At 34.0% G+C, this 18,505-nt stretch overlaps 1 protein-coding gene across 2 annotated transcripts in view; it reads left to right on the top strand.

Annotated features, from left to right (window-relative positions):
• The first annotated feature begins 608 nt into the window (after positions 1 to 608).
• Positions 609 to 18,505, top strand: part of LOC150105944 (COMM domain-containing protein 9-like) — a 37,182-nt gene continuing 19,285 nt past the window's right edge. The window contains exons 1-2 of one of the 2 annotated variants that reach the window (XM_090394426.1): positions 609 to 715; positions 15,964 to 16,092. In XM_090394426.1, coding sequence (XP_090250552.1) covers positions 695 to 715; positions 15,964 to 16,092 — 150 coding nt within the window. In that variant the 5' untranslated portion in view covers positions 609 to 694. Of the gene's footprint in view, positions 845 to 15,963; positions 16,093 to 18,505 lie in introns of both variants that reach the window. The other variant, XM_090394425.1, reaches the window with a different exon arrangement.

Raw genomic sequence — 18,505 nt, 5'->3', positions numbered from 1 at the left:
TCTAATGCCTTTTATTTTCCAAAGGGAGTAGGCGGAGCACCTTTAGTTCTATCTTTTTGAAGACAGTTGGGTAGCCTGTCTCGTTTCTTTAACACTTTCATTGCCAAGCTGAAAATTGGAATTTCGTGTGGTGGCCAAATTTTTTAAAATTTTTTTATTTAGTTAGCGACGTCAACGCGATAACGCGTGATCGGCCGCTTGGTGAGAACTCGCATCGCGCGATATCGCGTGATTGGCAATGAACGTGTTAAACCATCAATGATTGTGAGCCGAAGTTATCAATGAATCAAATTCGGAGAGAGGGGGAAAATTCTTTTTTTTTTCTCTCTCTCCCTCTAGCGACGATTTTTTTTGCCTTGTCCATAAAAATCCCTTTCTAATTATTACTTCAGTTTCGACAAAATTCCTTATTTTGTTTTTATTGTTTTATTATTATTATTATTTTTATCTCACCTACTATTATTTTACAACCAAACGCAGTGCGAAATCACTAAAAAATGAATGAAAATATTATGACATTATTTTCAACATATGCTTTTATTACATGAAATTGAGAAAGAAGCATTCTAAAATGAAATACGTGAACATACATAAATAGAAAACATCGTGGAATTTATTATCGTAATTTGGTTTGTGCACAGTTCCATAAGTAACAATCATAATTGATAGGTGTTTTAGGAACACGCCTTCTTTCATGTACGAAGACTTTACGCAGGTATCTATTTGATATATAAATCTCTGTCTTTGGTTTTTGCACGGAACATTTTTTTAGATCAACAATTATCCAGTTGGGATGACAAATACGGAGCAAACTGATTTTGAAGCTTTAAATTTATTATTGAAAGTAAGCAAACAATTTTATCTTCTAAATAAAATATGTACTTTTAGACCCAAAGTCTATTTACTGTCCAGTTGGATTAAAAGGTAGTAATTATTCACTTGAAATGAGTAAGAAAAAAGGTCAAATCATGTGGTAAAAAAAAAACAAATTTTGCAGTGTTGACAATGATGTCGCACGTCCATTGTCAACACTGCACAATCTACCACCCACTACACACTATACACACTATTTATGTAAGTTAATTATTATTATTATTCGTGACACCTCAGGAGTCCGAAGACTTATTGCCGGAGGATACCTACTGTCAGTATTTTCTGATTGATTTTCAGTTTCTCTGGATGAAAACCCCAGTTTCTTGGAGAAAAAAACCTACTACCTGTTTATGAGATTGGCTAGCTCACCTTCAAGTTGACAGACTCTTAATACCAAAAAAATTAAATATTTATGCCAAGTGTACCTCCCTCCTTCCTTTGGTGGTTGTGATCTTTATCATACTTTTGATACATGACACTTTTTCATGCAAAAGTTTATATATATATATAAAAATCATGAAATTATTTCTATATTTTAATGTTATAGTGGATGACAGTTTGGATGAGTTAACTTAGAACTTAGAAGTGGGAAGAGGGTAAGATAGTATCATTGCATAAAGGTGGCTCCAAGGCAGAGGTAGCCAAACAAATTAATATATTGGGAGTGGTTGTTAATGTATTGGAAAAGTTGGTGAAAGGTAAAATACAACAGTGGGCAGATAGGGATGTGGTACTCAATAGTGGGCTTTGTAAAAGGTAGGTCCTGTCTTAGTAATTTATTCACATTTTATAATAAAGTGACAGCAGAATTGGATAAGAAGAAATGCATTACACAAGAAACACTGAAGTTAGTACAGGAGAAAAGAATGTTGAAGATAAGAAGGGATACATCAGAACAAATAGAAGAGCAATATAGAAGAAAGTGTAATGAGGTGAAAAAAGCAGTCAGAATGGATAAGATGAAATGGTTAGAAGCCCAATGCAACAATATAGAACAGTACTATGGAGAGCATAAAACAAGGGAGGTATACAAAATTATCAGAACCATTAATAGAAAGTGGCAACCAAAACAGACCACAATTAAAGATGAAAAGGGCAAAGTATTGATGAATAAAGAAAAAATTGTACAGCGGTGGACAAGATACTGTAGTGAGTTATATGAAGACAAACTAGATTCAGATAGCATTGGGGAAACTGACTGAAGAATTAAAGCAGATATCACCACCAGGTAATGAGCATGATATGGACATTTTAAGAGGAGAGGTAGAAAATGCAGTAGGACGGCTAAAACACAACAAGAGTCCTGGTAACGATAACATTACTGGAGAAATGATTAAATATGGTGGTGAAAGTATGGTTACAGAAATGCACCAACTATGTAATATGGTATGGAAAGAAGGGAAAATGCCAGAGGAGTGGGTGAAATCAATATTAGTAACATTATACAAGAAAGGAAATAAGCTAGAATGTAAAAATTATAGAACAATTGCCTTGATAAGTCACCTTGGTAAAGTGATGATGATCATATTGACAGAAAGATTGAGAACACAATTGGAAGCATACCTTGCAGACGAGCAAGCAGGATTTAGGAAGGACAACTACAATTCAACAGATTTTGACAATGAGGTTAATAGCAGAGAAAGCTAGGAGAAAAAACAAAAACATATATACTTGCTTTGTTGATTTTCAGAAAGCATTTGATAGTATTGACCAGAAAGTGACATTAGCAGTTCTGGAATCCTATGGAATTGATAAAAAAACTAATAGCTATATTAAAAGATGTGTATAAGAATGCAGTTGCAGCATTTAGAATAGGTGATGATTTGGGGAAATGGTTTAAAAGCAGAGTTGCTAGACAGGGAGACCCAATATCACCAATCATTTTCATTGCACATTTAGAAAGAGCAATGGACAAATTGAAGGAAGATGCCAAAGGAATATCTGTACATGGAATGAGAATTAACAATCTGAGATATGCAGATGACATTGTTATTAATGAAGAAGACGAAAGAGAACTACAAAAAACATTGAAACTGTTAAATGAGGAAGGGAAGAGATTTGGACTTGTTATGAACTTGGAAAAATCAAAGACAATAGTATTTGGTGAGAAGAACATGAAACAAAAGATACAACTGGATGGAACTGATATAGAAAATGTAGAACAATTCACATATTTGGGATGTAAACTGACATATGACTTGGACTGTAAAAAAGAAATGAAGATCAGGATTGCAAAGGGAAGAACAAATCTGAAGGCCATGGATAACATCTGGAAAAGTAAAGTGATCAGTCTGCAAACAAAACTAAGAGTATTGGAAACATGCATCTTCAGCGGTATACTGTACGGATCTGAAATGTGGGTAATAAATAAGGAATCAAGAAAAAGAATTTTGGCATTTGAAAGAACTTGTTACAGGAAGATTCTAAGAATAGGATGGGTACAGAAAATCACCAATGAAGAGCTCTATCAGAAGATACAACCAAAATAGAATCTAATGCAGAAGATTATAAAACGGAAGCTGCAATTATTTGGACACATTTGTAGAATGAGTGAGGACCGGAAGATAAAGACATTTATGTTTGGTATTTTGGATGGTTTAAACAGAAGAGGTAGACGATACAGAGAATGGATAGATGATATAAAAGACTGGTGTGGAATGGGTATACAAAAACTGCGACACTATGCACTGGACAAAGAAAGGTGGAAGAAGATAGTGAAACAGGCAGACATCAACGGGCAGTGAGCCCATGGTTCGTGATGATGAGAATTGGATAAAGGTAATGGCTACACCATGATGCTGCTCGACTTTGCCAAGGCATTTGATAGAATGTTACTTTAATTTAATTTGTTATTTAATTTGATAGTTTACCACATGGAAAACTATTACAAAAACTGGAGAGGATGGGAATGGATATGAGGCTAGTAGCATGTATAGGGAGATGGCTGAGGGACAGACACCAGAGAGTAGTATAGGGTGGAGTGAAGTCTAGGAGAATGATGGTGACTAGTGGAGCACCTCAGGGTTCAGTACTAGGGCCACTACTCTTTAATTTGTAAATCAATGACATAAGGAAAGATTTTAAGAGGCAAAATTCAGCATCAACAAACAATGCAAAACTGGGGAGAGCAATAGTAAGAGACAACGATTTGATCAACGGTTATTCTACTGGCATGAGCTCTAGTGAAATTATAATAGGAAAAAAATATAAAATTAATTCATTTTATCCTTTTTTTTATATTATATTTTCACTAGAGGTCATGCCAGTAGAATAACTGTTGATCAAATCATTATCTCATTAGCATACTATGTGAAATGCAACTCAGCTTTTTTTGTCCTTATATATTTGCATATACTCCAGATGATGACCTTAATATGAAGAGTGAAAAGTTGGGAAATTAAAATAGTTATTTATAACATGTTGTAAAGTCCATAATTTTTAAAATGAAAGTTATTATCCCTCTTTATAAGGCTATGATTCGGCCACATCTTGACTACCAATGCACAGATTTGGTCACCTGGGTTTCTTTGGGATCTGGAGGTGGGCGAAAAGATTCAGACGAATGACCAAGTTGGTGACAGGGCTGTGGAATACTCCCTACAAGGAGTTGAAGGTTTTTGGTTACAAAGTTTAGTTGATAGGCAGAAAAGAGGGGACATGATAGAAACTAATTTATAAATTAAAAATAAATTTTTAATATATAATAAATAGTCGGAGAACTAGGGGCCCATATGTAGAAGCTGTGTAAGAGTGTGGCAGTAGGGATGTGTGGACCAGATTTTTTGTGTGAAGAGTGAGTGGAATGGATTGCCAGAATTGGTTGTGTATTCCCTGATGGTGATTGGATTCAAGGAGAGGTATGATAGGATTTGTGTGTATGATGGTTGATTTGGGTCTCCCACAATGAGTCTCCGGACTCCATTGAGATGCTGTAAATAATAATAACTTCCAGTGATGTTGGTTATGTGCCTAATGTGAAGATTGCTACTTTACTGAGTAAAGTAGCAATCTTCATCTCTAAATGGCATTGATATCATAATTATTTATAATTGTCATATTAATGCATATTATAAATGCATCACCAAATAGAAAAGATGAGCACGAAAAGAGTAATCATAATGGGAGACTTTAATTATCCAAATATTGATTGGGTAGCAGAATCTCATGCGATGAATGAAAATGCATTTATTGAGCTGTCGTGGGACAACTTCCTCAAGCAGCATGTGATAGAAGGAACTCGAGGGCAAAGAGTTTTAGATTTGATTATAGTGTCAGAGGGTGTTTCAGTTAAAGATGTAACTATTCTGCCTTTGGTTGGTGATAGTGATCATGCGGTACTCACTTGGGAAGTGACTAAGTTTATGAATGTTTCATTCAGAAAAGGTTACATGCTGAACAACAAAGCAGGAAATTATGACCAACTGAGGAGTATACTGAGTTCAGTGGAATGGGATTGGTTGCTGGATGGAAAGAATATCGACAGTGCATGGGAAGCATTTAAACAATACTTAAATGATGCGATATCAGAATGTGTCCCGAGAGCTTGAAGAATAAATAGAATAAAAGTCAAATGGATGTGTAATCTTATTAAGCATGAGATTCGTGAGAAAAGGATGATGTGGAAGGAATACTGTTTACATAAGGATGACGTCCGTTATGAACATTATAAAAAGCAGGCTAGAATAGTCGCAACTTTTGTACGTAAAGCAAAGTCCGAGTATGAAAAGAAACTGGCTCTGTGTGCTAAAAACAATCCTCAAAAATTCTATCGATATGCTGCAAGTGAAAGAATGAATATGAAAGAATAATTCTTATAAATCCACGTGAAGGTTACAGATGCAGAAGAGGTTGTTCAGTTAATGAGTGCCCATTTTGTTAAAAGCTATCAACCTGGTGAACGCAACATTAAGCTCACTGTTACCTCTTCACTAGATGAGGACATGCAGGTGTGTGAGGCCGAGGTTTTAGAGCTGTTGCACAAATTGAATAAGAATTCAGCAATAGGGACTGATGGAATATCAGTATGGGTGCTAAAAGAGTTTTCAGATGAACTGGCCATTCCTTTGACCAGGCTGTTTAATAAGAGTCTCAGAACAGGGAAGATTCCGCAGGAATGTATTGTAATTCCATTGCACAAGGGTCGTGCAAAGACCGATGTATCCAACTATTGACCAATTAGTATCTCAGGAGTGGTGGTGAAGATTTTGGAAAAATTGGTTAGGGCTCGCATCCAGAAATGGGTTGACAGTGAATCTCTACTTTGCAATGAACAACATGGGTTTACTAAGGGAAGGTCATGTCTTAGCAACTTGCTCACATTCTATAACAAAGTTACCATTGAACTAGACAAGAGGAATGGATACACCATGATACTTTTGGATTTTGCTAAGGCTTTTGACAGAATACAGCATGGTAGACTGTTCCATAAATTTGAGAAAAATGGATTTGTGTTATACAATATTAGCATGGATAAGAGGATGGCTGACTGACAGATATCAAAAAGTGGTATATGGGGGATCTGAGTGTGCAAGGTTTAAGGTAACTAGTGGTCAAGGATCAGTGCTTGGCACACTGTTATTCAATCTGTACGTTAATGATATTGGGAAGGATTTGACAAGCGACATACAGCTATTTGCTGATGATGCAAAGATAGGTAGGTAATCAGGAATGCTGCTGATATGCAATACTTCCAGAATGATTTGAATAGGCTGGAATTGTGGGCATGGGAAAATGGGTGTCAGTTCAATGTGAGTAAATGTAAAGTCATTCACTTCAGCATGATTAGATATCCAATGTCGTATTATATTGGTGGGATTAGGCTAGAAGAAACCAATGATCCTAGGGATCTTGGAGTGTTAATAGGAAGTTGAAGTTTAGGGGCCATGTGGCAAAAATTGCAAATACAACTCGAAAGATAATTGCAATGCTTACGTTCATATGTAAAGATATGGATGTTATTTTGCCTCTTTACAAGGCCTTGATAAGACCTCACTTGGACTATTGTGTGCAGGTCTGGGTCTCCTGGTTTCTGTTGTGATTCTGATATATTGGAGAGGGTACAAAGGAGAGTGTTAATGATATCAAGATTGTGGAATACTGATTAAGAAGACAGATTGAGAATTTGTAGACTGCAAATGGGAGAAAGAGGGGTGATATGATTAAGACTTACAAACTTCTGAAAGGATCATACAAGATTTCAATTGATGGAATTTTTCAATTTATGGAGGGTGGGGGAAGAACGAGAGGGCATCCTTGGAAGCTGAGAAAGAAGTCTGCTAAGAAGGGTGTGAGGGCTAGATTTTTCTCTCAGAGGGTGGTGCATGATTAGAATGGATTGCTTTGGATGTTTTGGGTGCAATCAGTGTGAATGAATTCAAGAATAAGTATGATAGCTGATGTGTGTAGTATATGGCCTCCCTCGATGAGTCTCTGACTCCCTGGAGGTCTCTCTCAATAATAATAATAATATTAATTCAATAGGTTTCTTTTGATGATTGTACAGACTTGAATGAATGGATAAATGAATGACTTTGGGGAAGGCCTTCATCCAGCAGTGGACATAAAATGGCTGATGATGGTAATGATGGTACAGACTTGCTTCTAATGATTGCAGCAATCCTTTACTTTTGTAATCAGAGGATATTTGCTACAATTCATGCAAGAGGCATTAACAGAGCATTCAGAAGACTAATGAGCCATCTCATATAGAGATGGAATGGTTTTTCCCTTCCAGAAATTCTGGTTATTCATCCCATAAAATAGTCAAACTGGCTGGAGGGATATACACAATTAACAGACATAACACACTGGCCTCATAGTCTTAGTTGCTTCAGCTGTAATTCCAAACAGCCAACTAACCAATCTGCTTGAATCTTTAGCTGAGCCCCTTAGAAGTTTTTTTTTTGGCATCTGAAGAAGACCTGAGGGGAGACTAATAAGCATACTCAGGACCTGAGTTACTAATATGATTAACAGAACATAGTTCACATTATGACATTTAATTAAAACCATAATTGTGGAATAGTGACTGAGAAGATAGATTGAAGTAATCTAAAGTTAGTTTAGAAACTAGGTGAAAAAGGGGAATAGGATATAAATGGATTACTGATTTCAGTGAAAGTACAGTTTAAGGTCATTGCCTGAAAAATATATTATTCTTGCCTCTTTCTTTTACTTATTTTTTTGCGTAAATTATCTAAATCTTTAAACTTAGAAGTGAAATTTTAAATTATATGTTTATGCGTCATGAAGAAAGTAATGCAGGCCACAAGTTGTTAAAAATACACAGATGATCTATTGCTATAGTATGTTTTCATTGATTGGTAGAGTGATGATGAATCAAAAATTGTTTTACTCATGTTGTTAACATTCATGATGCATAGCTGCTTGTGCTAGAATTACATTAATTTGAACAGAGTTGTTAAGTAACTGTTTAATTATCCTTCCCTTACTTGAAAGGGATTAATTTTTGAGTAGAATCTGCACTTCCATTAAATTATTAATTGGAAACTTTTATTATTATATAGGTATCTTCATGGAGTTGGAAGCCTTATAATAGGAGATTATTCACATAGTATCTATCATACCTCATTCAGTGTCACTGATGTCATGTTGGAGGTTTAATGGAATGTATACAGCACTTGGAAAGGATTAAAACTGATTTTAATGCTTCCAATATTTAGTCATTGAGACATCTTCAGGGATTACAAATAACTTTTGCAACAACACAGTTACAATACAATACTAAGTGAAATACGTGGGCGACTCTAAAGTCCTATCTAGGTGGTGGGCATTTGTAGGTGGCCTAGGATATAAGGTGGTATTTCTGATAATTAATGTTTCCCAATTTTTGGGAAGTATTCCTGACTTGTATACTCAGGGCTGGCCATCTCGGGCGGTGCGATGGGTGCAATGCACCTGGGCCCCACGATCGAGTGGGCACAATTGGTACACATTTGTGGAAACGTATTTTTTATTTTATTTTATTTTTTTCTTCTAATTTTGCTTATAACTAAAGGGATTTCATCGACAGGATTTTAGGGCCCCCGGTAATAATAATATCGCTGTGTTTCTCTATTATATTAGGGTTTTTGCTTAACCCTTTTGATGTGTTTATACAGTGTATAAAAATTAACAAACATGATTTCGTTTCTACCCTAAAATGCCTGATTCATCATTAGTTTTTTTCTAACCTGTTACACATTTATACCATTTGGCTCGGTATCGAAACCGTTGAAAAAATATTTATTATATTCTTTATATATGGTTAGTCTAGAGCAGGGGTAGACAACCCTTAACATGCCTGCTAAACGTGGCATGCCAATGACTTTTTTTCCCGCACGCAACCCAAGGCTCATCTTAAAAAATAATTAAATAAAAAAATCCATTTCAAACATCTTCGCTGACACATATTTTAACTTAATATAATATAATGCAATTTTATTAAGTACAGCTATACCAAATAAAAATGCAATAATTAATTAAACTCTACCAACTGTTTTATAATAATAAGTAATAAGAAAATTGGAAACAAACATCCTATTTCCAAGCCATCGATATATCTCCGCGATATACTGATGTACAAGTTTTGTCCAGTTCAGTTGTTGCATTATTCGTCAGACATCCAGACATGGCGTGACTCTTTTACCATCATTTGATATATATTTTCATGTTTCGTAAAGAGCGTATCCATTTTCTAAAGTGTATTTGGATTTTATTAAATCGTAAGCCATTAAAATATGGATTGGAAGTATTTATTGTCAATTAATATGTTTAACTTATTAGATATAAAAGCAAATTTCCTTTACATTGATTTTCGGAAACTAAAGTTTTCAGTTTTTTCGTAAAATCCCGCATATATTACAATTGCTATTTCCTGCACAGAGAACAGTTTCCTTGTGTGCATCCTACCCAAATAGCACATCTGCTTTCCCATTATTTCAAGCAAAAATTAGCAGTAATTTACAAGACTTGAGATACTTAATGAACAATCCTTCACGAATGACTAATGAACAGACAGCCATTGCACTAGGCCAGTAAATATATGTGCATATGATTGGTGCGGTATTAACAAAAGATCGTGCGAGTCATAGATAAAAGTCAGTAGACAAATTTTGAATTGAAATGCTAATTCTCTTCAACCAAATTCAATACCTGAAAGTGCCATAACAATATTCATTACATATTTCCTAGCTTTAACGCGTTTACGAATTTTAACACTTTCTGTTGATTTTTATTGTTGCTCTGCATTTGAACTGGGGGGGAACAGACTCCCACACATCTAGTTTTTAGTGTTTGCCAGTGCAGCATATGATTTTGCTTGTGGCTAAATAGCATAGTTTTTGGTGGAAGGGACATGAGATTCATTAGTTAGTGCCATTTTTATCCCAGCTGTTTCTAATTGCACTATTTGTTGAGAAATATATTACACAGACTGCAAATGTTTGTACCTTATTCAGTGATACAATAAAACGACCTGCTTTTACTTGCATCTGCAGACATATTGGTTAGTATGGAGGGCGCATGGTTTGCCATGGGAAGCGAGTAACTATTGCCATGAGGTGAACGTGATTAAACTTTTTTTTCTGTGCGAGGTTACGCAAAACTTTTCAATTTCTTTTTTTTGCAAAGTAAAATCAGGGGTGAGAGTTATACGCGAGGACCAATTATATTCCAATAAATACGGTAAGTTATTTTTAAAGCTATGTGAAATGTATTATCAATATTCAGGATTATGAAGTGTTGTCTGCACGTAATTAGGTCTCAACTACATTAATTTCAACTCAGTTAATAGTGATAGATAAGGGTGAAACTGATTTACTGAAGTAAACCAATGAAAAAAATAAACACATGCCTTTAGTGTTTCTAAAATTTTGTAATATTGTAAAAACTCTGTACATATTTAACTTTTTGTTAATCATGGGATAAAAATATTTAATATTATGACCTTTTTTCTTGAATCACTAGTATTAATAAATTAAAAACTTAATTCGGTATGTTAGTCAAGTAAATAATTGTTTAATATCCGACATGTTTCACTGACTAATATCTGTCAGCATTTACTTACAAACTATCAAAATATCTAGCCAAAATGTTACAGGAACATTCACAACATGGATTCTTCTATCAAGGACTCCCAACATTTCTTAGAGAAATTAAAAAACACCCATATCTCTGAAGATAATATTATGGCTAGCCTGGATGTCACATCTCTATTCACAAATATATTCCAGTTTCAGAAATCATCGACATCTTAGAAAACTTGTTCCCACCAAACATCACCAAGTTGTTCAAGCATTGTTTAACTTCTAATTATTTTACATGGCAAAAAACCTACTACAAACAACTCACTGGATTAGCCATGGGTAGCCCTCTCTTTCTCTCTCCTTCTTGTGCTGACCTATTCTTAGAAAATTTGGAAACTCAAATTTTATCCCAAATTACCCCTGAACCAACTACATGGTTTAGGTAGGTTGACAACATCTTCATCATTTGGAATCACAAAAAAGAAGAATTAATGGATTATCTAAACAAAATTAATTGCTTCCATAACACTATCAAGTTCACATTGGAACTAGAAAAATATAATAACCTTCCATTCCTAGACGTCCTTATTAAGAAACAAACTGACAATAGCATCAACCTGTTGGTATGTAGAAAACCTATCAACACTGGACACTACCTCCATTTCGACTCGTCTCACCATATATCCCAGAAACTCAGCATTATCCATATGCTTAAAAAAAGAGCTATACAGTGTACCACAGACCCTGGCGACTTACAAGAAGAATTAATGAAAATATCCAGAGATCTATCCCTAAATGGCCCTACAAGACTCATCAACACGATTCTCTTCAATGACATACCACAAAAACAACGAGATGAAACCCAATACATCAGCTCTATAACAATTCCATTTGTTAGTACCATATCGAAAAAATTAGCTCTTCTAAAACCATATAATATCAGAGTAACCTTCAAACATATGGAGACCATTCAAAAGTTTATAAGATCCCCGAAAGATAGCCATCCTTTCTACAATTACTCTTGAGTTTTCATGTGGCATCAATTACATCGGACAGACATCTAGAAGTTTTGAAACAAGAAAGAAAGAACACATAGCCTATGTAAGGAATAACAGACAAGATATATCAGGACTTTCTTCCCACTTCGCCTCTACCACCATAATATTGAATGGGATGTGAGTTATATGCCCTACATAGAAGAGAACTACCATTCCAGAACATTCAAAGAAGCTGCTACAGTCACCCGTTCAACAGGTAACTTAAATAAGAATCAAGGCCTAATCCTACCAGATATATGGAAAACTCTAATTAGATAATTTAACTAAAAAGAAATGAACTTGCATGAAAATTACAACAAATATCTCAACAAATAAACATTGTACTTGCGACACGCGTATTGTATCACATACAGTGATAACTTTATATAATTTTTAGAAATGTCGGTTAGTTTCCTAGTTTTTGTTACTTTCCATTGCTTACCAGTGTATCCCTGAAAATGCTGACAGATAGTCAGTGAAACATGTCAGATATTAAACAATTATTTACTTGACTAACATACCGAATTAAGTCTTTAATTTATTAATATTTAATATTATTTACTTATTCGACAGGCAAAGCCTAACCCATAATGTCCATTCCAAGAAAGTATCCCTCTGGGTGTCAAAGAAAAGAAAAAAGAAGAAAAGCAAAATCTCAAAGTCACAAGTAGATTTGTTTTCATGGCTACAAAATAAATCTGCCAACAAAATTGCTATGACTTCAGCAGTTGTGATTCAAATTTCAACTGAAGAAGAAAACTCCAAACAAGCTACACAACTTTTCAACGAAAATGTAGAAACTGTGGGATTCGTCGAAAAACACGCGTGTGATTATACAAACGTTTTGGATACAGCAAATAACGATGAAAACAATAATAACGATGGTGATCAAGTGAATATAAATGATCCAGGTTTGTGGCCAAATATTATAACTAATAAATTTAGATTATTTTGTGTTAAAACCGGACCTAAACAACATCATCAAGACGCATTCATTAAGAATGTGGAAGGTCGATCATTTTCTACATCGTACTATTTAAAAAAAATGCCAAATGGTGAAACTCAGCTTCGCAGCTGGTTAGTTTACTCAAAAGCTCAAGACTCAGTATTTTGCTTTTGTTGTGTATTATTTTCCAAAAGAATAAGAGGAAAAGATCAATCAACACGATTTATATATGGTTTTAATAAATGGAGACAACTGTCATCTGTAATTCGAGATCATGAGCTTTCTATTGGTCACTTTAATTATTTTATTGCTTGGCAAGAATTATTAAAAAGGCTTAATTTATGTTTGACTGTTGACAGAACAAATCAAATTAATATAAATAAAGAAATGGAACGTCTAAAATTACTGTTCCAAAGAATTGTAGATGTAATTCTATTTTTTGCAAGTAATAATCTGTCATTTCGAGGATCCCATAAAACAATAGGAACGCCGAATAATGGAAATGTTTTAAGTTTAATAGAATTATTAAGTAAATATGATCCTGTGCTAATGGATCATGTAAACAGAATTAAAAATGCGAAAAAAAGAATTGTGCATCATTTGGCACATAGATTTCAAGAGGAAATTATTGCCGCATTAGGTAATGAAGTCCTTAATAAAATTAAAGACGATATAAAAGCAGCCATATATTACAGTATCCAAATAGATTGTACTCCTGATATTTCTCACAAGGAACAAACTTCAATAATTATTAGATATGTAAATTTTGTAGACAAAAAATTAATTATAAATGAGTCACTTATTGGATTTATTGAAGTAACTGGTGAAGGACTAGCAAATTCGCTTTTAAAAAGAATAGGTGAGCTTGATTTAGATATTATGAATTGTAGAGGGCAAGCATACGATAACGGTAGCAATATGAAGGGAACAGATAAAGGCGTACAATCTAGAATAATTAGTTTAAACCCTCATGCAATTTATGTACCTTGCTTATCAGTTCTTTTAATTTGATAATTTGTGATGTTGCTTCCAGTAGTATATATCAGAATTTTCTGCATCTACAAAAAGATGGGAAATTACACAAAAGCATTTAAATATTATGCTTAAACCATTATGTGATACTCGATCAGAAGCCAAAATAGATGCAGTCAAAGCAGTGTATACACAGTTTGAACAAACTTATAATGCAATGGAAGAATTTATTAGTGCAGTTAACGATAACACAGGCAGTATCCAAAGCTAAAAGTCTACTAGATTCATTACAAGAAATGCCATTTATTTTAAGCTTATCGGTGTGGTTTACAATATTGTCAAAAATTAATAGCATCAACAAACTATTTCAAGCAAAAACAATTGTTCTTGACTCTGCTTTTAATTTAATGAATAAAATTAAAAATGAAATCCAAAATTTAAGATCAAAATTTAACACATTTTTAGACGATGCAAAAATGATAGCACAAAACTTGAATATTTCCGAAGACTTCCCTGAAAAAAGAATTCGAAAAAGAAAAAGATTATTTTCCGAACTAGCAGAAGATGAAGTTTTACTAAACCCGGTAGAGGAATTTAGATGTCACTTTTTCAATGTTGTGATTGATACTGTTATTGTACAAATAGATGAGAGATTTAAAAATATACCCAATGTTATTTCTTATTTTAAATTAATCACTGATATAAAAACAGTAGAAAAAAATGAACTAGAAAACCGTCCAAGGGATTTTGTAAAATATTATAGTAAAGATGTAAATGAAGACAATCCAGGAAATTGATTTGTTACGGGAATTGATCTTGGACCAAAAAAATGTAAATAACGCGCAAGACATTGCAATATATATTAAATAATTATTATAATGAACTATTTCCAAATGTGCTAACTGTATTGAAAGTTTTCTTTACGTTACCAGTTACTATAGCAAGTGCAGAGTGTTCTTTTAGCAAATTAAAATTGATAAAGAATTATCTTCGGTCAATGCTTAAATGCACTTGCTCTTGCTATATTAAGCATCGAAAAGGAAATTGGCAAAAATTGTAACTTTTTGGAAATGATTAATGACATAGCAAAAAAAAAAATCACATATATAAATAAATACATATTAAGCAATATATGTGTTAGTAAAACTAAGCTCCTAAATAAACCTATTTATTTTTTTATGTGCTTAAATTAATTTTTTATTATTACTTTAAACAATAATTAATTGTAAATAGTTTTTGTGTGCTAGTTGGTAAGCCAGGTTACTTTTGTTTGTGTTAAATATTTATTTATTTTAATAATTTAGTACTTTTGTTTAGTGTTCAGTAAATGTTATGTTAACCTGTTATATTTCGAATGTGTTTTTATTTGTTTTCCTATGCCAAAATCATTTGCAGGTAAGAGGTTTTACAATATGTTTATTTCTAATTGTTTAATTTTTACCTTTGAAAACTATTTTAGGGCCCCAAAAGGTTTCTTGCACTCTGGCCCCTTTATAGAGAAGGCCGGCCCTACGTATACTATTACTCTGTCCTGCTATAGTCACTAATGCTTATATCCACCTTCCACAACCTACTTCTCACGTACCTCAGTTTTTCTCTACACTACACTTCTCTCCACCTGCCTGCGCTCTGAGTATTCTCATTTTCTTCTTCCGTCTACTGCATCCTATTTTATCCTGCCATAATCATTTGTTCATCCTTGAATCCACCTTCCACAGCTTGCTTGTCATGCTTCCCAGTTTCTGTGATTGCTATCTACACTCACTTTATCCAATTTCTGTGTATTCTGTCTCTCTCTCTTCCTCTTGCCAAACAGCAATCATTCAAATGTCCCATTTGAATGATTGCTGTCCTATTTGAATGATCATTCAAATGGGACATTTGAATGATCTCTCTCTCTGTCAAGTTTGCTCTGTAAGTTCACAAATTGCACAATTCTATCTCATCAAGTTCTGCCATCATACCATTGATCATCTCTGCTCTCATTTTCAACTTGCTGTTTTCATACCTGGCTGATACACTAACCACTTTCCAACTAAATGTAATATAGATTAACAATTAGTTGAATCATAGTGTATTCTTTAAATAATTTGTAATTTTTTGATTTTAGGCTTCTGCTAAGCAACAGGTTGTTGATCTTTGTAAAGATGCCTTTGTACACAGGAATAACTCTCCTCCTGGCCCTCTGGTTAAACAGACTGCAGAGTCTTTGGGAATAGAACAGCAGGATGCAGTCAAGGTAAGTTATACCATTCATCTTTAACAAAACTGGTAGAAATAAAATATCGCTATGATAGAGACTTTGTGGTATGTTTAAAATAAGTTTATTATAATACAGATGACTGGCTTCATCAGAATCAAAATGTTTAAAACAAAATATTTTATATGGTACAAATAAGCAGTTAACACATATATGCATACACAGTATATGAAACTTATGTAATAATGGATCATTAGAGAATATTTTATTTAATAACAAAGTTGCTTAGCATAATATGGCTGATTAGTAAAATTGTAACTTCTTTTATAACTGTTACTTCTAAGTTAAACACATGAGTGTTAAACATGTGTGTCGTATGTCTTAAAATGTTTGGAGGTGACTGTTCAAAAAATGAAATTCAAGTATGTCAAGTGATCTGATGAGATTTCCAGGCATCGTTTAAGATGATTAAGCCTTGATTTCAGTTGAGAGAGAGTCATGCGAGTGAATGACAGCAGTAATTTCTTTGATTCAACATAAAAGGAAGTTTAAGATATGATTTGTGGTAGAGGAGTGAAGTACAAGTATGACTTTTTTCTCTTTTGTATGCTGCATTGCTGAGATATTGTAAAATCTCACATATTTAAATTGTCATGTGATGTGGAAGCTGTAATATGTGTGTAATGTATTCTTGATAAAAATCTCGGAAAAACAAACATGCACATAAGCTTTAAAACTTGTAATGTAAGAGGGCATTTGCTTGTTGTCAAAAAAAGGAGGAAGAAAAGGGAGAAAAGAGTCGACATTCTGGAGGAACTGTGTTTAGTCGTCGTCCTCAAAAAAGACAGAAGTTGATATGTCGAAAGGACAGAAGTTTGTCGGCACTGTTGTTCATAAATGGAATAGTTTGTCGATAAGATGAAGAAACGGGGGAAAGGAAGGTCATCATTGAAAAGATGAAGAAACAGAAGGGAAAGGAAGGTCGTCATTGAAAAGACAAAGAAACTGAGGGAAAGGAAGTAAAGGAGTTGGCAATTTGTTACTCTATGGCATTAAGTTAAATAAACTTTCTTTAATTACCGTCTAAGAATAAGGAACTGTGTGATAAATGTATGCTGAAGTGATAAATGGCATTCATCGTGAAAGCTCAGGCAAGTAGAACTACACTTGGACCAGTGGCGCACCCAGAGGGGGGCGCCAAGGGGCCCGGGCACCCCCAAAGAAAAGGAAAAAACACTAGAAAAATTTCCAAAAATCTTTTCCTAATTAAAATTCATTTTTTTTTATTTGTTTTGTGCTACTTATGAATTAGCGATCACTGCAGATGCTCAGTTATAGGTCGCATGTGATGTGTAGTGTGTATTCGCAAAACGTCTACTCAAACCCCCCCTCCCCCCAAAGGTTAAATCCTGAGCGCTTGGCCCCCTCCAAGATTAAATCCTGAGTGCGCCAATGACTTGGACTACTCAAAGTAATATGCACCTGATTTTTTTTTTTTTTTTTCTAATATATTCTTATTGATTATGATAAAGGTTATACTTGTTGAGGTGAATGTTAACCACCTTACCGGCCATTATGGGTCAAATATGCATCCTCATGCGCTTTGTATCCATCATTTATTTCAATGTAATATCAATGGTATTGCAATTTTAATATGCACTTCGCATCCATGATAACCTTGATGTCTATAGATGTCTTGGCCAGTAGCATGGTCAAACTTTATTGGTAAGATTAATATGTATTTTTTGTTGAATAGGATATGAGAATGAACTGTTTGAATCCATTATTGTTCATTTAAAAAGGTTTCCTTGTGATTAATAATCTCTTGTACATAAATTAATGGTTAAAGTAAATATCATAAAATTTTATTTTAGCTTCATTAATTTGTGTAACAACATAGCGATATATGTTTAAAGGGGAATAACATAATAATAAAATGTATACATAAATGACACAGTCGACATGATAAGATCTGATAGGATTGGATTAGTCTGAGATAAAGTACAAAAAAAAACTGTAATAATATTTTTACAATGTTCCTTCTTTCTGATTTCAAACTGCTTGTCTGATCTATATAATATTGATAACAAGAACATGGCATTCTGTAAACCAATACCAATGTTTTGGAGATCTGAGGATGCTACAGACAGTTTGGATAGGTTTATTATTACTTTTATTATTACAATGTGACACCTCCCAGCAGTCCAAGGACTTATCACAGGAGGACACTCTACTTCACTACATATATCTTGCCATATCTCCTGCTACTTAATTATCCTATTATAACACAATAACACTACTATCATCTACACTACCTACCACCAACAACAGTATTTTTTGTCTGTAGTTCTTATGACTGATTTGCCTGTATTTGGAATGATAAACTTGAGTTTTTGGAAGAAAAATCCCTTTTACCTCCATATGAGATCGGCTAACTCACCTTCAGTTAAAA

This window comes from Typopeltis vanoorti, chromosome 6 (genome assembly GCF_054136105.1).
Source record: "Typopeltis vanoorti isolate ZY-2024b chromosome 6, IOZ_Tvanoo_1.0, whole genome shotgun sequence".
NCBI classification, from domain to species: Eukaryota; Metazoa; Arthropoda; class Arachnida; order Uropygi; family Thelyphonidae; genus Typopeltis; species Typopeltis vanoorti.
Note: the sequence above shows the minus strand (reverse complement) of the source record. Positions and strands in the feature narration are given on the sequence as shown.